General features: G+C 38.0%; 1 protein-coding gene and 1 long non-coding RNA gene across 7 annotated transcripts; both read right to left on the bottom strand.

The window, feature by feature from the left end:
* Positions 1–3,053: 3,053 nt before the first annotated feature.
* Positions 3,054–26,909, bottom strand: LOC131221135 (26S proteasome regulatory subunit 8 homolog B-like). Its single transcript, XM_058216287.1, has 3 exons — positions 26,762–26,909; positions 14,251–14,360; positions 3,054–3,384 (listed from the first exon to the last, which is right to left on the bottom strand). Exons 1-3 carry the CDS (start codon positions 26,804–26,806, stop codon positions 3,201–3,203), a joined length of 339 nt encoding a protein of 112 aa, XP_058072270.1. The 5' UTR covers positions 26,807–26,909; the 3' UTR covers positions 3,054–3,200.
* On the bottom strand, positions 22,057–25,117 carry LOC131221136 (uncharacterized). 6 transcript variants are annotated; one of them, XR_009159019.1, is made up of 6 exons: positions 24,383–25,117; positions 23,646–23,812; positions 23,295–23,447; positions 22,994–23,043; positions 22,777–22,880; positions 22,057–22,180 (listed from the first exon to the last, which is right to left on the bottom strand). It is a non-coding gene; the product is annotated as an uncharacterized LOC131221136 (long non-coding RNA). The 6 variants fall into 6 exon arrangements; XR_009159021.1 differs by having other exon boundaries at positions 23,646–23,803; XR_009159020.1 differs by having other exon boundaries at positions 23,646–23,789.

Here is a 26,909-nt window from a genome sequence, read left to right as displayed (position 1 = left end):
TTATATATTTATTTTAGTTCCTGATGACCCATAGATGTCACAGGGGGGGTCCACCAGATAAAGGGAGTGGATTAAATACATAAATCAGATGGGCCATGCTGCTGGACTGGACGTCCAACAGTAGCCCAATGGGTTGGGCATCCCATGTGTGGGCAGCTCTATGGGCTTCGGTATTTGGCCCAAAAACTCATCTAATGGGCTCCAATTGGATGCAACCAAAGGGGAGGATGATCAAGTCCCATATGGACCCCACATGGATGAATGGTGGGATATACAATACATTTAGGTGGGCCCACAAAGTAGCATGGACGGCCAGCCAAGGCTGGACGCCCTAGCCTAGGCATCTCTACCTGATGGGCCACTCCAGGCCACACCACGGACAGTACAGGGGCCCGATGGCCCTGAAAATTTACAAGTTCATACTTTCATAGGTGGTCCACACCTATAAAAAATTTCATGATTTTTGTATAACTAGAAATATTTTAATTAATTTAAAGAAGACAGTCTATCCAGAAAATCTGTCTGACCTGGACGTCCCAATGTGGTGGGCTGGTCCAGCCCTTTCCACGGTTTGCACAGGGGTCCGTTGGCCCCAAATATTGGTAGGTAGGTCCTAACATAGGCAGAACACACCTCCACAAAATTTTGTAATTTTTGGATACTCAAAAATATTTTAATTAAATTTAGGGATACAATCTATCCAGAAATTCTGCTAAGTGCAGAATTCTGGATAGACCATGATGGTACACCCAATGGGGTGGGCCCTGGATGTCTAAAAATTAGGAAAATTAAATTTAACCTTTCCAAATATATGTATTATAAGGTAGGGTCCACCAAGGTAGCCCACCTAATCAGAAATTATTTTAAATTTTTGAATTTCCAAATTGCAATCTTACTGTAATTACAACAGAAATTTCAGCAAGGTATCCATATTGACCCACTCTTTTGGAGACACAAATGAGGTTAGTTGAGACTGAAATTTGGCATGCTTATAAGTGGGACATGTACCTTCAAAAATTATATATCACTTAGTACAAAACTCTCCACCAAAAGCTCCAAATTCTAGCCTCAAGTTGGCCCAAAACTCCGTCAAGACAGATTTGGACAACAACATGTAATTGAAAGAAATTAAATATAGTCATCATTTAAGATGAGATTTAACCCCCAAAAATCATGTTGTGGACCACCCCAGTATGCCCCACAACTATCCAGACCTTCCCCATCATCAAAAACCCCATGCATGTGCCCCATTTAGGTGGATTTTGGAGCCACATGTCTAAGGATGGACCGCCATGGACATCCAACCTCCATGGATGGTCTGAATTTTTGTTGGTGCACATGGTGGGCCACACATGCATGATCAGAATGCTAACATCAAAAAAAATAAAGGATCAGCTATAAGAGGAGGGGCTCTACCACATTAAGGCCCTCCCCTTCATCAATCACACCACACATTTCATTGATTTACACGATACAACATAGATCAAACACATGCATGTCCTAGAATCATGATCAATGGTTGGGATACCATCCAAACCATGATTCTAAGGTCTAGATGACTTATCATGTAATGGAATCCAAATAATCCTCCATGATGGGGTCCATAAAGGGAAACCCCATGCATGGGATATGCATGCATAAAATAGGCTATTTGGCCACATCTCAGGAATGGCGTAGGATCTTCACCATTGATTGGTGGGTCCTACACTTCTCATATGAAAGAAAAAGAGATCTAAGAACATAGAAATGAAAATACTACATCTTAGAAGTACACCCACTTAGATCTCTCCAAACTTGTATCTTCTAGCTCCTATTGCACCAAGGGAACCATATCGATGGGTGAGATAGGATATGGATGGTTAGATTGAGAGGAAATAGGGGAAGATGGGGTTGGAATGGGTTAGATGTCCCACCCGCTCTTGCTAAGGAGGAATGAGAAAGAGAAAGGGAGAAATGAGAGAGAGAGAGAGAGAGAGATAGAGAGAGAAAGCCTTTTAAGCTAGGTAATCATTTCTCTCTTACCTTAGTTAGAGAAGAATGATGATTGAAATAGGGAGTTACAACTAAAGTTGTAGGGTTAGTAGGTTTTCTAGGCTTGTGGGTGGTGTTTAGAGGTAGGTGGTGTAGGAATAGGGCTTAAGTAGTGTGTCTGTGTGTAGTGTGTATTGTAAATAGTGCTAAGAGATGGAACGTACTTAGAAATCTGTGCGCACATGATAATGATCAAGGGTTAGAAATGAAATGCACTCAACTTATGATATACACGTCAGATGGATGCACAAGATACGACATTAGAACCACAACGACGATGCGAACAAGATGGTACAAGTTTCGTCTCGATCCGAGTTGGGTTTACGTGACCGGACTTAAGGATGACAGCAAACATAATCCGAGGGTCGCGGGTCACCGGGATTCAACTGGTAGGACCGCGGGACCAAGATGAACGAAATGCATACTCACACACACACATGCACACATGCAAACTCGGGTCGGGTCTTACAAACCTCCGAAATCAACCAATACACACCCAACGATCAAGCAACCAACTGCAGTTAAGAGCTGTCAAACTGTGAATTGGCAGGTGAATTGTAATAGAAGGGAGAACCAATGAAGAACAAACTTTATCAATTCAATTGACTTAAGACACACCAAGGATCGAATGTCAGTACTAAGCAACACGCCTCTTGTGTTTGTTTATAAAATATTACAATAACCCCAAATTCATGTGCTTGTGATCATGCAAATGCTAGATGATTAAAAAAATCATATCATACTTTATATTAAAAAAATCAATAACATGGAAGGGCATGTTTGTTTTGAGAAAAAACCATGGAAAAGAACAAATGCGACAATTTACTCTGTTTGAGAAACAAGAGAAAAGGAAAAAAGAGGACAGAAAATTTAACTATTAAGTTTCATGTGACAATTAAAGCTGGCATTGGTGGAATTATTAGGAGAGATCCAAACGAGGAAAGAAGATTCAACTATTAAGTTTCATGTTCCGGGGAAGAACCAAAATGTAGTTTATACCTCTTCATTGGGATTTGGGAATTCAATCTTCCTATCAATCTAGTCAGGCCTGAGGAGGGCTTGATCCAGAATTTTTATATGGTTGGTAGTCATCAAAACCTGGATAGAAGATAAATTTCTGCATGAGTACGACATAGAGATAAAATAGAACTTTGATGGTTTCAAGCAATTCACAAGAAAAAAGTAAATATAAATATTTTAATCTTGTTGGATGCTTTAAATCCATCAAGTTGATTAAGAAGCTTAAGCATAGTACGCTGAACTTCACTATCACCATTGCCAGTCCCTGATTCCATACGAGCAGATCCAATACTGTTGATCTCATCCATGAAGATGATTGAAGGGGCATGTTCCCTATAAAAATAGTAAGAAGCCACAATTCACTACATATCATTGTGAAGAGCAACTCTAGTGGACGGTGTGATCTGTCACTACAAAAAAGGGCTTTGCTTCACCCCCAATTCATTGAAATACTATGTATTCCAAACAACAATTGTATGTCAACCATTAATTGTTAATATGCATATGTAATAAACAATCAGTTTTATGTTAATTTTAAAGTTTTTAAAGTTTGACAAAGAGCATCATCATTAGCCCTGCAGATATAAGCAAACCAGCCAACTGCCTAGATCCTACTTGTTCAAGCTTTACATAGTGCCTTTTGATGGCCTACATACTTGTAATGCCCTGACTTTTCAGGACCCGATTATACGACCCGTTTCTCAAAAACCTGAGTGTTAACTTATAAAGAGTAAAATCCCGTGTGTATATATATATATATATATATATATATATTGATAGCTTTAGAGTAAGCAGATGAGCGTAGAATAGACAAGTCAGCATAAAGAAAAATTTCATTTACGTTTAGGGTGTACAAGAGGTTCCTTATAATGACTTATACCAACCAATGTCCCAAACTTACAATTACAAAGTGAAATGTTATTCCATGTAAACAAAGCAAATTGTAACAAATCTAGAATTATAAAACCATATAACAACTCTTGACAATACAATCATACATCTTCACAGTGGTACTTTGCTCCTCATCAGTCTAAACTTGAAAATCAATTAAGCCACCTGCGCCACTTGTACGGTTGTATATTTGATGGATGAGTGACCAACTCAGTGTGAATTTCCATCAAACACCACCGCATTAGGTAAGAAATAGTATAAAACATCCAAGCAGCTAAAATAGAGTAAATGCAGTCCTATTATATGAATGGATGCATGAATGCAATCATTGTCCTGGGTAAAACATCCAGACGGACATTAGGCTCATCACCATGTAATTATTGACCTAAGTAAAATATCCAGACAAGCAAATACGTATGATAACAATAGATGATGGTTTGTGCCCTGGGTAAAACATCCAGTCAAGCGAATCCGTATGTCACGTATGACAACAATATATGTTGGTCTATGCTATACATGCATGATTAACCAACCCGTTATTAGTCCAATTACAACCAGACAATTCAAATAAGCTCATGATCACTACGGGGAGCACATAGCCCAGCGTAGGATGACGGTTCGGGCATAGTGTTCCATGACCACCATTTCTGGCCCATGAGACTACCATCTTAGGATGTTTAATGGAAACCCGTCGACTAGTGGCTAATCATATTAAAGTATATGGAGCTTACCATCACATGGTTGCACTATAAAAAATATCGAACCCATCTAGGGCAAGTACCAAAATAAAACCACGTAGGGCGAGTATCAAAATTTTCCACATAGGGCCGATATCAAAATCATATGATAAAGACCATCCTTAAAAACCATTGGACACAATAACCCTAGATGGTAGGCCCACATCAATGATCCATCTAGAGCACCACTTAATAACCACTAGATCAAAGGTCCATTGTCATCACTATCAATCGAGTTACACCCAAGTATGGGTGTACATTTATAAGTGGGGGTTCCCCCACTAATGTACTAGTTTAAATTCCATAAGCAATCCATAAATAATCCATAAGGATGAACAAATATACAAGATGAACATTAAGCATATAATATAGCAATTCAATTTTCACCAGCTAACACATATGATTATAAAAGGGAGATATCAATTATAAATTAAAATACAAACTAAAACTTAAGCTAATAGGAAGATGGAAAGATCAAGAGGAAGAATCATCATCTTATATTTTGAATCACCTTCTAGTGTTATTAGGAAGAGCGCACGTCCTTAAACTTGGATCCTATCACGAATTGTAAGTAGTATGGTTAGATCCATGTTCTACATACTATTTATGGTTGAGATTATAATCCTAGGGTTTGGATCATTTATTTTTAATTTTGGGTTTTGGTGTAAAATTATGATTTTCATCCTAGGGTTTAGTTAAATGCTTAAATGCTAGGATTTAAGTCCTAATTTATTATTATTATTATTGTTGTTGTTGTTGTTGTTGTTGTTATTATTATCATTACTATTATTATTATTGTACAATGGATCAAATAATATTCGAAATAGGAGTAGCAATCCACCAATATTAATAATGATGGTTCACAAGTGGTTACCTACATATACCAATAACGTCTAATGTACTTATAGCAACTAAAAATCCATTAATAGAGGTATTAGAGATAGAATATTTACTAACAATAATGTGACAATGACTATTAATAATATTCATATTAACAATAATCATACTAACCCCATAAAGAAAGTGATACTATTCCCTATTGCTAATAGTAACAACTATCAATACCGAGTCTTTCCATGATAATACTTAGGGATAGTAAATAGATATAAATGTCTAATAATCATCGTTCTTGTTATAGTATTCAATGTTAATATGAAGAATCTGTCGATAGTTAACCCTGCTTAAAACGTTATTTGTGGTTAGAGTCCTAAACTAGGGTTTGGATTTTATAAGTCTTGAGTTCATGTCTACGATAATTTTTAGAAGTTGAACTTTAGTTGGTGTATTATTAGTTACAATAACTATTAGCATTAGTATTGTAATTTATATTAGCTAACATGTTAGTAAAAATCATTATAATAGAATTAAAATTGATGATAATAATATCCATAACACTAATTAGTGCATTGTAATATTAATCATTATTTCTAGTCGATATTATTAAAATAACATTAATTATTACAATAGATAGAAAATAATGGAGACATTATTAATAACAAAATAAGTGATGACGAATCTGAAAAAAATGGGAATTCTCACCTTGATGACCCGGTTCGAGTCGAGTTGACTAGGTTCAACACAAGCACCCATGCATCTATTCTCTCTCTCTCACTCCTTCTCTCCTTCTTTCTTCTTTCTTTCATTCTTCTCCTCACTCAAGACCCTCTTGAAGCTAGACCTAGGCTAGGCCCATGTCTAATTCGATCCAACTGACTCGGCAGTGAGTCAGCCAACATCTCAGCCCCAAACTCTCTTTCCCTACCTTATCTTCTTCTTCTTCTATCTTTTCTCCTTTCCTTTATTTCTTTCCTTTCTACTTCTTCTTCTTATCTTTTTTTTTGAATATGTAGAGAGGCTTGAGGCACTTGGCGGTGGTTCGGCCGGGCTCAAAACTCAGCCTAACTCGAGCTCATAACTCGGCAGTGAGTCAGGCTCGGCTCGATTCGAGTTAACTCTGAAACACACCCATTCTTCTTTCTAATCCTTTTCCTCTATTTCTTCCTCCTCTTCCTATCTCATGGACACTGTTAACACTCCCATTACAGGGAGACCCAGGTGCATTTTGAACACCACCTGGAGCTCCGCCACAACTAGCAGTGGGCGTGCATTTACAAACTCGCCTGCTGATGCCCTTGATGTTAATGGATTTGGTTGCACTTGCATAAGAGAAATGGGGTCATCATGTTTGGATACCAGCACATGTGCATCATCAACCCACAACACCTAAGCAGACCGCACTCGCGCTATTGTTCGAAGGAGGAGAAGACGGCCATCAATGACATTTTCGCCTCCACCACTTCTTCCTCCGATCTGAATCTTGTAGATGGTCCATATGGACTCCATAAAGCTCACGGACATGAGGTATTGATGCTTGGGAGAGATCAGCCGGTGGGTTTGGAAGGAGAAGAAAATGATAATTTTCTTAGTTGCGGCTGCAAGAAACGGATGAGGAGGTGTGTTTGCTCAATTCTCTCCCATTCTTATGATTTGCCCTAATGTTGCTGGACCGTTGTACGATAAACGAAGGGCTCGGATGAGGTCTGGTAGAAACTATGTTCTGTTACGGCCGGTTTTAGCAAAACCGGATGTGGTTTTGTTTTACTAGGGTGAAAACCGGGTCTGGACGACTGAAATTTCAATAGATAGACATCTGAGATGAGAGGAGTTCTCCTCACTCGAATCACTGAGCTGGCAAACTGCAAGAGAAATAGAAGCTTTCCATTTTTGACAAGACAGCTGCATGCACGCGATTGCTGCGCTAGGGATTGTGCACATGCACGAACACCTGAACGTGTATGGACGGCGTGGATAAGTTTGGGCCCACCTTCATGATTAGATGAATGGTTTGGATCCACCGACTGGGGTGAGGTGGTGGGCCATATCTTGCTCCAACATGGGAGAAGAAAAACAGATAGCTGTTTTTGAATGGCTGAAGGCGGGAGACGTTTTCCTTTTCTGGAAAATGTTGGGTCATCGCTGGTTGACCGTTCCAGCAATGTTTGGTGCATTGTGGGTGCATAACACGTTGGTGCACACCCACCATAAATGTGGGCCCCACACTAATGAATTGTGATCCACCCCGTTCATTCCCTTTAGGAGGCTCAAGTTAGGGCCGTTGTCTGGAAATCAGGCAGATCCCAGGGCCCAGGTGGGGCTCACCACTTGATTTAGGTTCCATGTATCGATTTTTGCCAATCTGATGGTCGGACCATCCCGAGTTTGATCATCAATGGTTAAAAAACCCCAATGGGCCATTTGTAAGGCTCACATCATGCATTGCTAACCAATACAAATTTAAATTTTGTTGTTATTGCATATTACTTATAATTAAAGTCTCATATAAATTTAATTTTAATATTAGTATACGACTATATACATGCTATTGATCGCATGTTTATTAATATATAATATTATAATATACATATAAACGAATTGAAAATTGTATAATATTATATTTGATTAACATCGTAGTTGTGTTCAATATTGTACAATTTTTATTAATTGTCTATAAAATTTTGTATACATATTCATAAAAGATATTTATCACTACACTAATATCTACAATTCAATTATGTATTGTAACATTTTTACTCATTATGTATATTTAATATAATATTATTTTCATAATATTTTATATACTTTAAATGTACACATATCCCTCTATTACAGTATATTTCCTGCATTGTTATATGACAACTAAATTATCAAAATGCATCTATGCTTCCTTTTTTATCTATGTTTGTGTAAAATATAAAATAAAAATAATATAATTATTAAATATTATATGGCCACTGGATAGTTTGATTTACCTATTGAGGCGATCAAGTCCTAACGATGGGTTGTGCTGATGTCGTGATGATTCGTCTCGAGCATTAATGGACGGATGGGTCAACACATGGATGGGGACCATTCTAACGATCAGATTTAAACTGTAATGAATGGGAATATCTAATTAGAAATAGGTTTGTGTTCATACTAAATGGTAACACTCAAGTACTGGAGAGTATAGGGTGTTACAATACTGGGACTCCACCTTTTACTAATCCCAACAGAAGTGGTAAGTAACTTTAAGAGCCTGTTGAAGATCAACCAATGTTGAACCTCCTATAAATTAGTTTCATCTAGTTCTATCAATCTCATGCTTAATCTAACTAACTAACCAAGATTCTTCTAGGTTCAACTAACCATGGCATGTCATTTAGAGAACTATGCAAAAACAGAGGAAGTAAAAGTTAAGGAGCTTATAAAAGCAGTTGCAGACTTAGGTATTATATGTTCTATTTACCAAAAACATACTGATTTTTAATAGAACAAACCAACAAGAAAAATTAGAACATACATGGGTTACCTTAGCATCTGAAAGCTAGAAAGAAAAGTCCCACTCTTCGAAGAGTTATACACCATTGATAGGAAAATCGTGTTAGAAGCCTTACGCAAGGGATGAGGAGTAAACTAGGGAAATAAGGGTCTCTACTCATGGCTTAGTGGTAGACTCACTAGAGTTTCAACACTAAGGTCATGGGTTCAAGTATCCACTGTGGTGTGTGTGGGTGTGATGGTGTGTGGTTTTAAAAAAAAGCAGTGGGTGATGCCATTGGAACTAACCTCTCCTGACATGATTTAGTTTTAGTTCTGTAGAAATATAAATGACAACAGACAAGTCACCTGACATCATTAATGCATGCGCTAAGCAAACCTTCTACCTTCTACTGTTGTAACGTCTCGAAAAAATCCGTATAAGGACTCAAGTACCACCTCAGGCAGAACCACCTAAGGACCGTATCCTGTCGTAATTTGGGCTGAAATTAGTTAAGTACTAAACTAAATAATCGGTGGATTTAGCTCGGGCCACCATTTTCACTATTGAGAAGGCCTAAAACCATTAATACCATTGACTTATATCATATAAAGTCCTCGGAGAAATCCCAAGAGCCTGTTGCTCTCGGGAGTACATTGAAACTCCGTATCGGACCTAGATCGCACGTCAAGAGTCCAATGACCACGAAATTATAGGGTTATGTCCGTCCTTCTAGGCTTGAGAACCATCACGGGAATCGAGGCCAGATAGTGTCTAAAAACGTACAACTTGAGCCCTGAGTGAAGTGTGTGAGAAACACGAATATCTTTAGAAATGAAATGAAACTTAAGTGAATTGGGCCATTCACTCACACGCGAAATTGAAGATATCAGACCATCAGTTTCTGACCAAACTTCACCCATGGAAAAGAAAATTTTCCCTACACATATCCGTATAACTGTGGGCCCAATCAAGTAAGTACGACCGTTGATCTGACACAGGTCCTCCATACTCGATCGGCCTATCCGATCTCACCGAAACCACATTCTAGCATAGATCCATTATCAGGGAACTTACCTTATGATGTATGTGAGTTGTGGGCCTCCCTGTGAGCCTTGTTTGTCAAAAACAGCTGCCCAAAGGGTATAACCCATGTATATAGTGGCCCTGGGGCCATTTGCATCACTTATGGGCTTATAAATAGCCCTTATATCACCCCACCTCTCTCATATGCGATTTTCCCCAAAACCCTAAGGGAGAGAGAGAGAAAAGAAGAGAAAAGAGGAAAGAGAGAAGAAAGGATTTTTGGTGATTGATGTTGTGAATCTCTCCCACTACTCCACGCACTAAATCACCTTTCCATTACGTTACACAATCTGTTTCGGCTACGATTTTGGGTAAGAAACCCTAACCCTAATCTTTTTATAGAGATCTGGGCTGATTATTTGTCAAACTAGCTAACCGTTTATGTTATTTAGGTGCTTGAAGTTCCGTTCTCGGGAACATAGTATTCAAACCGAGTCTAAATCGAGTATTCCGATGAAACAGACTATAAGCATTTAGGTTATGGTTGTCAATGTTTTCAATGTCGGTTAATGATTTATGTCTGACTTGATTGCTGCCATGTTGTCTCAGATATGCCGATTTCGATATAATATACATGTATGAACTATGCCGAACAAAAGATGCATCTCATGTGTTTGTTGAAATTTTAAATGAACATGTAAATATGATTTGTGCTTGCCATGACTACTAACCTAGGATTCATCATTTTCATATGCCTGTTGACTTCTCTGTATAAGGATTTACTAAATCATACGTTGTAACTAACCTAGTCTATGTATTTGGTGAAGTGTAGCCTATGTGTTTAATAAATTGTCTAAATGAGAAATTGTTGATGATTTGTATTTATTAAGAGTATTAAGATAGGATTCTCAATTTTCTTATTCATATGTATAGTTTTCTTCATGTAATCTTATTTGCTTCTATGCGATTTATGGATAAAATGCAAGTATTTGGTAACATGATCAAGGTGTTTGATGAAATGCTCAAATGAGAATTTTCACTTGGATTATTTGTTAAATGCTGAATTGATTATCACGTGTACTTAATTGTTGCATTTGAGTAAGATTGGGGTTACAACCTAGCCCAGGCAATCGATAATAGTTCCTGTTCGGGTGGCCGAATTACTCTCGCCACATGGGTATACTTGATAAATTCGGGTCGCACGACGATTGTCGACAGTGGTTAGGCCACGAGGGGTGTTTTTGCGCTCCATGTCGATTAAGTCAGCGTGTGTCCTTACCTATCAAACTTGCCTAACAAACCGATCGGCCTATTGTGTGTTTACCATATATGGACATTATTGCTTGAATTTAAGGTACCCCTCTATATTGTAAAGGCTCACTTTAACCATGGTACCATGATCCCCTAAGACTCATGAACCGGGCATGGTGGTATGGGACACTGTGTTCGAGTTGTCAGCCTATGTTGGGGTGATGAGCCTCCCCGTAGTGACCAGTGAGCAACACAGACTCGTGACCCGGGCATGGTGGTATGGGACATCGTGTTCAAACTGTTGGCCTATGCCGATGTGATTAGTCACCCTGTAGTGACCGCGAGTATAAACTTTTGAATTTGCCTATCGACTACTTTTCATTGGGAGTGATGACCCTACAACTTGCCTATCGTATGTGCTTGACTAGGAGTGACGAACTTAGATGGATCCTTCAGTTCAGGTCAATGATATAAAGGGAGGTACCCTAGTTTCCCAAATTTGCTGTATGAATAAGCTTAATTAACTATTGGGCTAACATTATCATGTATTGCACTACATTAGTTAGGATGTACTTTAAAGGCGTGGAAATCGCATAGGAGGCAGTGTTGTCATATGCGAAATTCGCTGTTGGAGTCGCTTGTTGAGGGAGCTTTGATGTGAGGGTATACATCATTACTTGCATTCCATTCCTGCATTAACTAAAGTAGTTAGAAAGTGATTGTTAAGTTGTTTTATCATTACTGCTTGATTGACTTGATAACATGTTAACCTTTGCCTTATAGTACCACTAAGTTGATCACTCACTCCTATGTTGGGACGGTGTTTTAAAACACCAACCAAACTTTGGTTTAGATATAGGTGATGATGAAATCTATGCAACGGAGTAGGACTTTATGGATGAGGAGGAAGAGTTCTCCTACTTTCAGCTCCCGGGCGGGTCTATGTAGACCTCGTGCTGATTCGCCGGGAACACTGGGATACTTGTCTTAGTTGGACATCTTATATTTTCACATTTTGAAACAATACATATATATATTCAGCCTGGTTACATACTCATACTCTGGAGGTTGTGAAACACTTACATACTTATATATATATATGTTTCAGACTTCTGCTTGCTTAATTTAATTATATCCAGAGTATGATATGTTATTTTAGTATAATCTCACTCATGTTTAACTCATTAATATGGAAGAAATCTGAACATCATTATCCATGTTGCATAAGTGATGCGCTGGATTTCAGGAGTAGAGCTTTACTCGACCCTCGAAATTCAAGACGTTATAACTGTACAAAGGACATACATGAGAAATAGAAATGACTTGTAAAGGACCAGAAAAATACTGTTATATAAGAACCTTGGTATGATAACCTTCTACTGTACAAAGAACATACAGGAGAAACAACAATAATAGAAACTTTCTCAATGGAGCAAATAAAGGTCTTTTGACAACACGTGTCATTGAGCGAAGTGTTGTGTTTCTTTTATCTAAATCTCTAGAAAGCATTGGAAAGACAAAATAAAGGATTTCGATGCAAAAAAAAAAAAGATTCCATCAATTCCTCTCAACTTATCTCTGAATTTAGATATGCCATTCCAAATAAGATAGCCCCTTTCCCTCATCACATTATCCAAAGTTCAAACCCTTACTAATTCATTGTACCTATTGGCTGTAACCTTTTTCCAAAGGCTACCACATTTTTAAGTAATTTAATAAGTGTCTGCGTATCATCCATCACATTCTGCTAGAGTTCTTCACAGGAGTTCATTTCCGATTAGTAAGCTCGGAAGGAAATTCGCACCAGGCCAATAATTAATGCCGTTACACACTGATAACATCTGCCAGAGCTGTAATACAATGCCAAGGCCTTTAGGTTGTATACACGGAAGTAGATTGCACATGGCACCCACCGTAGGAATATCTCTATTACATATCTAGGTTGTTTATCCATTTTTCTAGCTCCTATTACGAGATGACTGCAGAAATGATAGCGGACAGCCATGCCATGTGTTCAATTTTTGTGTGAACTAAAAAAATAGAGCACTTCTACACTATGCAAGAAGTAGAATCATATTACTTGTTGTTGTATTTCTGTTCTGTTATGTTCTGTTCTTTTCTTTTTTGCTGCTGCTAGTGGTTGCGGCGGGTGGTGGTTATATATTTAATGCACAGTGCATAAAGCCACTACTAAGTCTCTGGTGTTTCTGGTGTGATGTCATTCTTAGGGTAGTATCAGTTTTTTGTCTTCTTTTATTACTTAGTTACTATTCAATGCTGCGAAATTATAGTATCCTTGACCTAAGGATTTGATATAGCGTTCTTGGGCCCTGAATTCTACTCTGCATAGGTGGGGTTGCAGTGAGACATTAGACATATGGTTGATCTAATGCGTCCACCATGGATAGGAATGCCTCAAAAGTCTCTCATATTGGAAAATCGAAGCCAAATCTTCGGCCTTTTTGCTATTGGATGTTGTCTTTAGCTATTTTTTTTTCTCAGCCATCTTTTGACTGATCACAAGTCTAGAGGTTGTACAATTCTCGTGCGATGAGACTTTTGGGGCATTGCCTATTCCACCGGTACAGATCAAGGCTGAGAACAATGCATATCCTTGAATCATAGTCATCTAAGCCATATCCTAACTGATTGAGGTCAGTCGCATGTATCCTTTTGATGCATATTCTTGAATCAAGGACCATATAATTCCTCGTCAACATTTGGTTGGGCTTAATTTTCTTTCATCTTTTCTATTCTAGTTTTCAGCTCCCTTTTAAGTTACCCAACTGTCCATGGCATCCAAAATTGGGCCCACTTCCAATTACAAATTTGTATGAAGTACTCACATGATTCTTCATATATGTAAACAAAAATAGTTCCTCATATACATATATAGGTAGATTTGCAATCTCTCACAGAATAACATTATAACAGAATCAACTTGCCAAAATTGCTATAAAAGAAAATGTTGATCATCAAAATCAGATGAAAGCTTACTTAGGACTAGTGCAACCCATCGTAGCCACCAAACCTCCATTCAGCTTTAGCACAACAAGCTTGTCAAGAAGTTTCTTAGTCTCGGAAAGATCTGCATTTTCATTGATTGTCTGTCACTGCATTTCAAAAAATACTTCTACCAAATTATCAATATTAGAAGAATAATGCAATAAAGAACTAAAAGATTTTCCTTCACTACCAGAAAACAGGGCAAAGGCTACGGATAAAAACCGTAGCTAAAAGTCTATGGCTACGGTTAAAATACGTAGCACGACCGTAGCCATTGGTGCTGTAGCCATAGGTCTAAAACCTATGGCTACGGATCAAATCCGTAGCCATAAAGATAATGGATATGGATTAAATCCGTAGGCGTTGCTTCTGTAGCGCTAAAGTATTTATAGCTACAGATTATATCTATAGCTAAAAGTTGAACAAGAACCGTAGCAATAGGCTGAAATTAGCAATAGCTATGGTTTTCAGATACAAGGCTACGGTTAATAGCTGTAGCCATTGAAACTATAGGTACGGATTAAATCCGTAGCAATATTGTCCGTAGTTTAAAATTATATACAGCTACAGATTTTATTTGTAGCTAAAAGTAGAATGAGAACCATAGCAAAAAGCTGAATTTATCAAGAGCTACGGTTTTCAACAAAGGGCTACAGTTAATAGCCGTAGCTAATGTTTATTATTAATTAAAAATTTAATTAGTAATGGCAGCTCTTACCATTGTAGTACACCCTGATAATTCATATAAGCTAATATAGATAAATACTTCATGGCTAAATCATTCATTCATTCAATCAAGCACAATCATTCATTCATTCAATCAAACATAATAATTCATTTCCATTCACAAAAGTACAATGCCAACATAATAGTTATATGTCTATTTAAAGTTCTCATTAACGGCAAGATCTAATGCCTTCTCGCAGCCCAATAGCTTCTCAACAATCGCAAGCAAAAACTCCGTGGATGTGCATCTACTGGTTATCAATTTGCAATCAACTAACACTATTCTCAACTTCGCTTTGATCTGAAAGCTTACTGCACATGGATGATCATATACCTGTTTGATCTGAAGGAGAATTAATGTTATATGCTGCCAATCATTCTTTCAGCTCGAGCACCTCATCATCTTCCTCTTCACTATCAACGCAGTTGGCATTTTCTGCTGAAAGATCCAAACCAAAAAGGCAATGAGAAGTCCATAAAAATAGGGAGATGCTTGGGAAATAAGAAGTTTCAGGATTTGCAAGCACAGCTTTCTAACAGGAGCCTTCTTCGGAGCTCCCCTACCTTTGGGTTTTACCCCCTCAGAAACATGTCCTACGGAGAGAAAAATATAACATGCATTGAGATGAATGAAATCTTCAAGATGGGAATAAAATGGTAACTAACAATCCACCCATTTCCGGTTTCAATTTTTGTGCTGCTGATTCGCGTGTACGTTTAAACACACCAATTGGGTTTCAATTTCTGTGTTGCCGATTGGCGTATACATCCAAACACTGGCTTACTGACAAACATGATTTTTTATTCATCAGAAAAGAATGATGCCTACCAGTTTTAGCTGTAGTACTAACTGATGCTACAGATTCAACAATAGTATCTGCTTCGTTGGCTTTCTTGGTGTTGCTCTTTCTTGGGTTCTTTCCAACTTGTCTAGAAGCCTTAGCGAGAGGCTTGCCTACCCTACCCTCCATCTGTCCTGTCACCTCCTCCACCTGGGCTTCTTCCTTCTCATGCTCTTGCATCGATTGAAAATCAGATAAGAAAGACCCCCCCCCCCCCAAAAAAAAATAAAAATAAAATAAAATTGGAAAGTCATGTCCTCAAAATTGGGATGAGACAAGACACACATCAAGTGTCGTAATGAAAGCATCAAGATCTTTCATCCACAGAGACTTTGGAGTTTCCTTCTTCAATTCCTCCACCCCCATTTCTTACTTTCCCTTTTCAGCCAACAGCTCTTGAACCTTTCTAACGTCAAGGTTTCAATCGACATCAATAGTAGATACTCATAATCACTTGCTCTTGCAACTCTTCCCACCTTTGGTGTCTCTTCATTTTCTTCTGTTTCCATTGCCTCATTGGTATCAATGCCTTTGGTTTTAGGGAACGGTGTGAAACCCTTCTGTTGCAACTCGAGGACCAGATAGCATATCAATGATCTTACTGAGACTGAACATGGCCATCCCAAGAACTGCATTTGACAAGATCATGACAAAATTTTCCATGATTTGAGGCTTCTTAACACCCCATCTACAGTAAAAAAGATGTTAAAAGAAAATCAGATTCACATGGAAAGAGCAACACATCTGAAATTCAAATCTCTGTTGGAAAAAAAAAAAAGAAAGAAAGAAAAAACTATAATTCTAAATACCTACTTCCAGTTCATGAAGAAAGACTAAAGATCACATCGAAATCCATCACTTTCCCCGAGGACCTGAAATTCCAAACTCCCAACCTCAAATTCAAGAAAAAAGAGCAAAAGAACAAAGCTAAATTCAAATATCTCTCTGAAAATCTGTAAAACCCTTCACCAACTGTTCTATACAACAACAATTGTTCAACTAAACCCTTCAGGCTTATATTTTTATTTAAATGGACCACACCACATGAAACAGATAAAATGAACTACTATGGTTAAAAATTTCTTGGGGGGCACAGAAGTTTTGGATCAAGCTTATATTTTTATTTTCCATTCATCCATGTCTGTATGGTCTTATGAACAGGTTAGATGACAAATAAACATCACTATGGGGCCTAGCAAGGTTTCAATAGTGGAAATCATTATCTCCACTGTTTCATGTGGTATGATCCACTTGATCTTTGGATATGCTTCAATTTTGGGCTCAGCCCCTTAAATTATATGGAAAAACAGATGGACGGAGTGGATAGACCACATACATTCAAGGTGGGGCCAACTAAGTTTCTGAGTAACTCAGTACGATAAGAGCGTACTGAGTAACTCAGTATGCAAATCGATTTCCTTAAAATGTCATGTCCACATTCAATTGGAAAAGTTAAACTGCATGTGCAAGATTTTCTAGAGGTGAACTTTGGGAACAAATTCATGATGGCGCCACCAGATGAATGGTCAGGGTCATAGAAATGTGGAGGCCAACAACACCATTGCTAGTAAAACCAAAAACACCTTTTTGTTCGACCAAACATCATCTCTAGTTTCTCACTAAGGACCCAACAATTCTCAAAGTCTATCCTTGTAAATTCTTTAGAAATTGGGTCAAGTAAAAAAGAATTGATGTACTTTTTAAACAGTTAAGATTTATCCTTCAAACTTCATCAAGTTTGAGAAATCAAGTTCTATTTTCAACTGTTCTCATTCGAGGAAAACATCAAGATTCATGCATTCCATGTGAAAGCTGACCCCAAATGGCTGGGACAAGGCTACTACTATGATGACAACATCAATCAGCCTTCACAGTGCATCCTTCTCTTCTGATCGATAAACTAAAGCAGAAAGATTTTAATGCAATATCACAATGTGGCAGAGTCAGATCCATTTATCTGCTACTACTGGGGCCAACTAAGAGTCTAGACCAAGACAGTGACAAGAAAGGAATGCTAATAACAGTTCATCTATGACCAGAAGACGCTTGTTTTTTGTCCAGTAATGACAAAATTTCATTGTTAGGAAATGAATGAATGACCAGCCAAGTTTTCAAATAAATCAAAGTTAGATTAGGCTACATTTGGACTAAAATACCTAAGAAAAATTTATCAACAGATAGTTAATCCCATGATATACCACATAAGAAAAGCGTTTGTTGTTTCAAATGCCACCCATTCTTTACAATATTAGTAACATTGGACTAGACTGGACTGTCCCGCATGAATTTTTTTCTTGGGGATTTCAGTCCAAAAGTAACTGAAACCTCTAGCTCTATAATTCAAGTAACGAGAGAATGGAGACTTACTGCAATACATCTACAACATGACCATGGTCCATTAAGAACTCCCATAGCTACAACAGAGCATCAAGACGATCAGACAATGCTATGAATTATATTAGTCTTTGTTGCTCGTAGCTGTCACCTTTATCATTACCATCTCATTCTCCTCTTCCTCCTGCTAAAGTTTCTTTGACTCTTGGACCACCCTTTCCATGATGAGTTCTTGTTTAGCAAAGCCTTCTGTGCAGATTCCTCCTTTTCACGCTTCTCCTGTTCAGCTGCTACCCTTTCTGCCTCTGCAGCAGCCAGTCGGGCTTGGAGATCTCGGCACATCTGGTATAAAATGCATGCTAAGGTTAGAGAAGAGGTGAGGTCTGAAAATCTTAATATATTTCTATCAAAATAGTGGGTGGCATTTGAAACAATTGATACTATGAAACATAATAATTGCTTAAATTAAATATATTATTTAAAACATAATATCTTTTTATCAAAACAGTAAGTGGCATTTGAAACGCCAAGTGCATTCGCACTTTTGTCAATCCACACATGCTAGTTCTAGCATATCAAAGACAATGGGAGTTGTCCATAAACTTTGGGTAGCCTAGTTTTGCATAAATCAAGGGAATGGTGAGAATATAAAGAGGGATATGTGTACACAACTTACCTGCATAGGGAAACTTTCGATTGGTGAGTCGATACATCAATTTCTTCTTTGGTGATTTGTTTGGGGCTGCAAATCACTAGGTAGGCTTTCAATTTTGGAACAATGATTTGCTTGGGCCTGCAAATTCCTGTAACCCAAATCAAATTTCAGGATCTTCGACAAACAACGTAACTAGCAAAAAAAAAAAAAAAGAATCTACTGTGAGACAATGTTAATCTTTCCATTTGTGGACTATAGTAGGAAAATCAAGTGACCACACATTGAATTAAAAAAGAGAATTGATAACCTCCAGGCACCTCTACCACAGTTTGCAGTACGGGTGTTTAGCCACGAAATGGAAAAAGAAAAGGAAAAAAAAAACCTTTTTTACATCCCAGAGCTAAAAAATGCCTTGTACCACAGATAACAGTATAGGTGCTTGTAGGTGGTTCGTTCTGATTGAGAGAAGTCCCAGATTTGTTGCTAAAAGGATGCAACAAATCCAGGGGATTCTCAGGGCACAATCTATCCACTGGGACACAATGGATGAATGGTCTGGATTACTGATCCATGGCCATCACTTATCCTAATTGAAATTCGACACGCAATAAGCAAAGTCGCAAGTTGCATATAATGTGTTACACTAATACTATGTTCTCGAACAATACCAAAGCTGCAGGTTGCCTGTAACATAATCCAATCCACCCCTGTAACTATTTTTTTTCTCTGGAAACAACAGTTGCAAATTGCTTACTCTAAGCTCAGATACGTTTCCTGTTAATTATTATGTAGGCCATATTTGGTAGACACTTAAAAATGAGTTTATTTCTTCTTTATTAACAGTGATTATGTATTACAGATCAGGACCTGTAATACATAATTACTGTTAACTAAAATAGGATGAACTCATTTTCAGGCCTCTGACGAAAAGGGCCTTAACATTTCCTTCACAAGTCTATGATCTTTTATTCTGTCTATGAACACCAACGTGTACAAGCTCAGTGGGGCATCAGAGACATGAAGATATGCTTAACACAGATTGCAGCCCATGGATTATGGTGAATTTCAGTTCTCTTAGTTGCAGTTTTGAGAACTCTCACATCCCACTGTGGAATATCCTCCAAAATAATCAGCTGTATACACCTCAGCTTTCTATTGTGAACTGTTTCAAGAAGTAGTTGTCAGGAAGTACTCAGAACTTCTTTTGTGTTTTCTTTTTCTCATAGATTGGCACATCCAAACAACTGATATGTTGCTGAGTTGCAGTTGCTAATTTCTTTTGGGTTGCAGGGCTGAGAAAAATGAGAATGGAGAGGTGGCATTCTCTTAGTGTGCTATTATTACTCTTAATGCAAGCCTGAGAAAAATGAGAATGGAGAGCCGTCCATTAATTTATGAGCTCATTTTAGACATGAAACAGAAAATGAGGCAATTCCAAAGCTCAAGTAGACAACACCACAGGAAGTAGTAGGGATAATGACACCCACCTTGAAACATTCACAGGGCTACTATGATGGCTAATTACCATCCAACTTGTTCATGAGGTCACAAAATTTGCTTACAGTCAAGTAGTCCAAAGTGGATCAGGGTCACTACCGATCCGGTTTTAAATGGATCATGGTTCTTTTTTCTTTTTTTTTTACCCATTTAAAATTCAAGTTAGTCATAGGTCCACAATGTTAGACCTGATTTTTTATTTTTTTTTGTTTTGTTCTTTTTAAGGGTCATGTCAGGTCTCATGTGATAATTTGAATTGGATCAGGTTCAGTTCAGATGGGTACATCAACATAAATTAATTAATCCAAATTATGGGACTCAAATATAGATATGTAATAATACCAAAATCATTTTGGTTGAAAAATCCTAACCCCAAATTCATGGATGCTTGCTGAAATCATATTGGTGCTAACATATTATAAATCAACATATTGCACATGATAAGTTAAAAATCTTTAAATACCTAATGATGAAATCAATAGTTTTCCGAGTATATCACATGAAGGAATGAAACAATATACATGAATGGTTAAATCCAAACTAGAACAAATCCAAAACCTAACCAAATACAAGGTCCCAAGACAAGAGGGTATCCAAACCCAACTAGATTTGGGTTTAAACACAGTACCTGGAACTAAAAGCAACAACCCAAGCACAACCACTTCATGCAAGTCTAGGTATGAATACACTAGGACCTGACTTGAAACCAACCAGTTAATAGCCTTACTTGAGAGGGAGAGGAATGAGGAAATCATTCCAAATCATGGTCTTAAGACTTGGATCGAGTCCCATGCGATATGTCCGAGTCAACGGACTTGCCTAGACCTAATCTATTTCAACAACACAAATCACCTCCGACTCTAAGTCGACATGTCCAAGCTGCTGAGACTCAACCATTTAAAACAGCAGACCCGAGGTTGGCTTCAGCCTAGACTCTAAACTGGTAGGGCCGAGCCATCAGGACGGTCTTATTTAAAATTTGTTTTTGCTTGGCTTGGGCCTGGTTCGTTGACATTCCTACATGTGGTCGCCTAGAATCCAATGATTTCTGTAAAAGAAAATGGTCATTTGTACAAAATACAACCTCAAGTGTATGTTGAAGTGTGGCCCCATGGCATGGGTTGTTGAATCAGGCCATTGAGCTGTTTGGCCCCGCCATAGTTGTATCCAGCCCTAAAATCACCCTTGAGCTATTTGGTTCCACTTATTTGATTATTTGACTACTGGATTCCAACAAATCAAAGGTTAGGATTGTTCAACCAATCTGATTTTGGGATTGACTTAGTAAACAGTCACCTTTAGAGGTATTCAAACACATGACATATCTTAACCTTAACTTCACTTGAAATATTTAACATTGGAAAGTTATTTTTCTCCCATTTGTTCTATTTTTAATTGATAAATTCTATTACGAAAGCACGATCATTACATGTTCTTAGGCCACAGCACCTATACGGTGGTGGGACCCAATTTTTGCCATTAAAGATCTATGCAGCTCCTGCACAGTGGACCTGAAAAACATATGTTGCAATTGGGACTGTTGATTTGGTGAGCCATATATGGATGGGCTAGAGGCCAAAAATTGCAGTGATCAGATGGTTCTACCCATCCAGTTGTCAGCTCTCCATCACTAACAGCAAGCTTCAATGGCTACTGAATTATCCACGATCAATAGCAATGCATACAGATATATATTACAGAAATACAAAGAAGTACTAATAATATCAATTTAGAAAGGAAAATACCTGTGTTTTTCGCTTCCAATCTTTGATGGCCTCTTTCACCATGCTGACCCCGATCATGAGGATCAAAGGGGCAAGAGTGCTGGCAGCAGATTAGGGAGCAAGCGGAGTGAAAGTCAAGCATCCTGCAATTAAAAAACCAACTTCAATTCTCCAAATCCATAACCAAAAACACCAAAGGGACCCCAAATTTAGACAAAAGACCCCATCTTTTAAGCTAAAAACCTCTAACTTCAAGTCCCCTTTTTCTAACAAAAACCCAAAAACCAAACACCCCTTCAGACAAAAAAGGTCCAAAAAACAAAGATTCAGACCAAAAATAAAAAATAAAAAATCCCAACTTTCAATGCCAAAAGCCTCCACCAATAGAAAAACTCTCAAGTCTCAACCAACTCCTCAAAAATCCAATCTTTCCCACATTCCACTCCCTCAAAGACCTATAAAACATCAAATAAAGGGACCTAATACTCAAAAAACACAAACAAATTCAATCCCCTCAAGAAACCACTTCTATGCATGGAGTCTTTGACCAGACTTTCATTTTTTATTTATTTTTTTTTTTTACCATTGACTAGTCACCACAAAGATGAGAAAAAGGCATTTAAAACTTAATAGAAAAAAAAACCAAGATGAAAAAATTGCGGGAATTTTTCAAAAAGAAAAAAAAAAAGACTAGTTCAGAGTAAAAGAGAATCACAGAAGTTGAATTGATGAAGACCACCTGTTCTTTTGATGTGGCCATTGTCTTTGGAGCATTGGGAAGGACCTTGTGGATGCACTTCATTCTTATCCATTTGTTCTCATTGGATTTTGATGCAGGAGTTTCTAGATTTCATGTATCAAGGCCATCAATAACAAATCATTAAGTGCTTCAAAGAATAAACTAAATTGGAAATGAACATAGAAACAATAGATTTTATTCTTTCATCCAATATAACCTGCTCCGATCACTCCAACTGTCTGCCCCTTGAGTAAATTACCAGCAAACCTATTGAAAATAAGAACCCAATTAATGAATTTATGTTGGCTACATTTGGGTTGCATTTGGATGCACTAATTAATTGAATTACAAAAATCCATAAAAGGGAAATATATTTTCATTCATGACCATTCTCTACATCATGTCCGATCGCCTCAGCATTCCTAGTAGATTATCCTATAAAAGCAAGAACATATATAAAAAATAATAATTAAATTAAAACGTAAAAATAATGTGCTGCTATTTGTGTTAAAACATACCATGAGCAAAACAGAAGCAATGGGCACCATGGTGCATTGGGGTGTGAAAACTGTCTTGGGTCAATTCTCTACAAGTAGTGCAGGTGGTAATCCAGACTTGATTTGATGGATCTCGGTGTGGATGGAGCATGCCCGTAGACTTCGATTGACAGCCTATACATAAATGATTGTGTAAAAATAAAACAAAAGCCTGGAAAAAGGACAAATTTGATGGTCAAGAACTTCCATTTAGATTTGACATGTTGAGTCTATGATACAAGTCGGCATGGAGAAACAGGCCAATTCCATTGCTAAGATCACCCCAACTAGTTCTTTCTTAGATTACTATTTAAGATTGTGATATGAAATTACCATTTTCATCCAATATGAGCTTCAAACCATGTAGGTACTAGTGCAGGTCAAGCGTTAATCAGTCCTAGAAATGGCGGCAGCGGAAGTGTGAATCAACTTCAAAAATATCCAAATGCTTTGGCCCCTCGATGAGATTTCTGTGGACTAAAAAATTTACACTGCCACAACTAAAAAATATACATTAAAGCCAACCATCATATAGAAGGACCAAAAAATTCATCAACTCCCACCATTTAATGGCAGCTGGAAGGAATCCATAAGCACTTTGAAATTTGAATTCTCAATACTCAAGTTTGAAATGCATGCTACTATTCCCACCCACAAATTGTTGGATGGTGGGACTTTGAAGATGTGTTTGCACCAACTCTCTGTGCACACTGAAAAAAAAAATCTTATCTAAATCAGCAAGTAAAAAATACTGAGGCAATTGAGAAGAAACTGAGTAACTTAACAGAAACGAGTTCTATATGTTGCCCCAGCTATGGGAGGAGATTGCAAACTAGAACAATGGCATCAACACTTGCTGACACCAAGCCAACTCATCCAAGTCGACTCAGTTTCAGCCACCACCATTCCAAGTTAAATCCCTTATAAATCATACATGCCTGGATTCTGACCATACTGAAATGTGACATTTAGGATCTGATAGATAACTGAGTTACTCTCCAAGACAATTTTGATTCCCTGAGTGGAACATCAGGGATCACAATACGAGTATAATACAGAGCATAGATTACCTGGGTTGCAATTGAGTCAAGCTCGTCAAAGAAAAGCATGCACGGAGCTGATTGGCGAGCTTTATCGAATATCTCCCTCACATTAGCCTCACTCTCTCCAAACCACATAGTCAGCAGCTCAGGTCCCTTGATGCTTATGAAGTTAGCCTGACACTCATTTGTGAATAATTCATAGCTGGCAGATAATTTGTGAATTACTCAGGAAAATCCTTTTTCCTAAAAAATTTCATGAATTATCCATGATTGTTTCAAAAGGGCAGAGCACTCTGTATTATAATACAATCAGAAGAATATCTATAGTTATTCATAAACAGTGGTGATTCCATGCATGCATGTGTTAGAAAAGAAGAATTGTATGATACCAAGGGCGGAGTATGATGGACCATATTGTGCATGAATCCACCTGGAAGATACAGACATGTACTCACTCCAGTTAGTCCAATGTGTGGACCCACTGGGGTGGGTCATTGCTACAAAAACACACTGACTTGACTATCATAATGTCCAATCAATGGACATGCCCATTGAATTCTGTCAGTTGGCAATTTCTTATTCTAGCTAGCCAGTTGATTCCCATTGATGGAAGAATTATAATCAATCCAGCATACACTCCATTAAAGCACTACCATAATTTGGACAATCGGAGTTGAAACATATCCACAAATAGCAAAATGCAGACCATGTGCATGGTGGTTGCATGAATGATTATCATCCACCATACCCTGCCACAGTATCATCCAAGTCAACAGAAAATGCTGCAGTTCTTGGAGTTTACATAGCAATATCAAAGAATATTAAACCAATAAAAAAGAAAAATCAAAATTGCAAAAAGCTTCCAGCAACATTCTTTGATGCTGGATACCATTTGGGTGCTATAATCCATCCACCCTGCAATCTCCTTGGTGCCGAAAAATCAGGCCAACCCAAAGCTCCAGCGGACCAAACCATACGGGGCAATTGAGGTGAGGTTGCTCATCATTAAAAACTTTCCACATTATATGTAGGGCCATCGCGTTTCATATCTGCCATCCAATCCATTCGGAAGATGTGCCCAAGTAGGATAGACGAACACACCAAAGATTAATCCATTCCAAGACTAAGGTGGGCCACACCACGTGATTTGAGATGCTTTAGGCATGCTTTTACATGGTGGCCCACCTGAGTTTGGATCGTCTTAAATTTTTATTTTGGCGTATTAAGGATATATTGAGGGGGTTCATATAATGCATGTTATCAAAGAGTTTTAACCACATAAACAAAACCCTAAATGGATAAACGAGAGCAAAAATGCAGGGAATGCAGCAAATGAGGCGATAAATTCAAAAATCATGACAGAAAGATCCGATTTCTTCACTGATAAGCGAGATCTTTGGTCGAGAATCAGAGAAGATTCGTAAAACATGCATAAGGAAATCAATAAACAGAATAGGAGAAATCGCTCGCCTTTCCACGTCCGTTGAGATGGCGAGAGAGAGAGAGATTGCAAGGGCTTTGAAAATGGGATATGAGAGAGAGAGAGAGAGAGAAAAGGGAGGCGTGAGATTGAGATTGAGATTGAGAGAGATAGAGAAGTGGGGTGCGGGAGATTGAGAGAGAGAGAGAGAGAGAGAGAGAGAGAGAGAGGAGAGAGAGAGAGAGACAGACGTGAGAGGGAATAGGGGTGAGTGAGTGGAGGGAAATGAATTTCGTGATTGGGGGAAAAGACAAAAGGCAGCGCGGTTTTTCGTATTTTTACCTGCTACGGTCTTACTACTGTTTTCAACTATAGTTAAAAGCTAAAATGACCGTAGCAATTGAACAATCCGTAACAGGCCCTCCACGGCTCATATTTGACAGGATCTGGATGAACGGCCTTATCAAGGGATTTGTGGGGTCTATATTGATGCAATCGATATATCCACTCCGTCCATTAATTTTGTAATATTTTTTTATAGGAAATAAACCAAATATCTAGGCAAATCGAAGGTCTAATTGAAACACACCATCGATCAATGGATTAATCTCCACTCTTTCCTACCATGTGGTCCACTTGAGCTTTCGATCTACTTCATTTTTTGGGTTCACGCCTAAAATATTCTTAAAAAAATGGATAGACGTATTAGATGGAGCACGCACATTTTAATGGGCCTCGTAGAGTCCCTTATAACGTATCCAAGGTTGTACGTACGTCTGGCGGAGTTATCTTTTTGCTACGGTTTGGATAGTTTTAGCTACGGTTTATAGCCGTAGCTAAAAACCAAAATAGTCTGTAGCCTTTGGTCATTTTTTTGGTAGTGCTTTTTCTATTGATAATTAAAAATTGCATTTCCACTCACCAGATCTTGTTTCCACTAGCGTACATTTCAATTAAATACAGGAAACATGAAACCAAGAGATCACCTTCATGAGTCGGTGCCAAGCTATCATAATGAACGATGACTTCATATGTCGGAGTAGCTGGGTCTTACTTCATTCATTTTGTTACGCTTCTCCATTACCATATAACAAGGTAGAAAGAAAAATCAAGTGATGAAATTGCAAGATCTGG

This window comes from Magnolia sinica, chromosome 12 (assembly GCF_029962835.1).
Source record: "Magnolia sinica isolate HGM2019 chromosome 12, MsV1, whole genome shotgun sequence".
NCBI lineage: Eukaryota > Viridiplantae > Streptophyta > Magnoliopsida > Magnoliales > Magnoliaceae > Magnolia > Magnolia sinica.
Note: the sequence above shows the minus strand (reverse complement) of the source record. Positions and strands in the feature narration are given on the sequence as shown.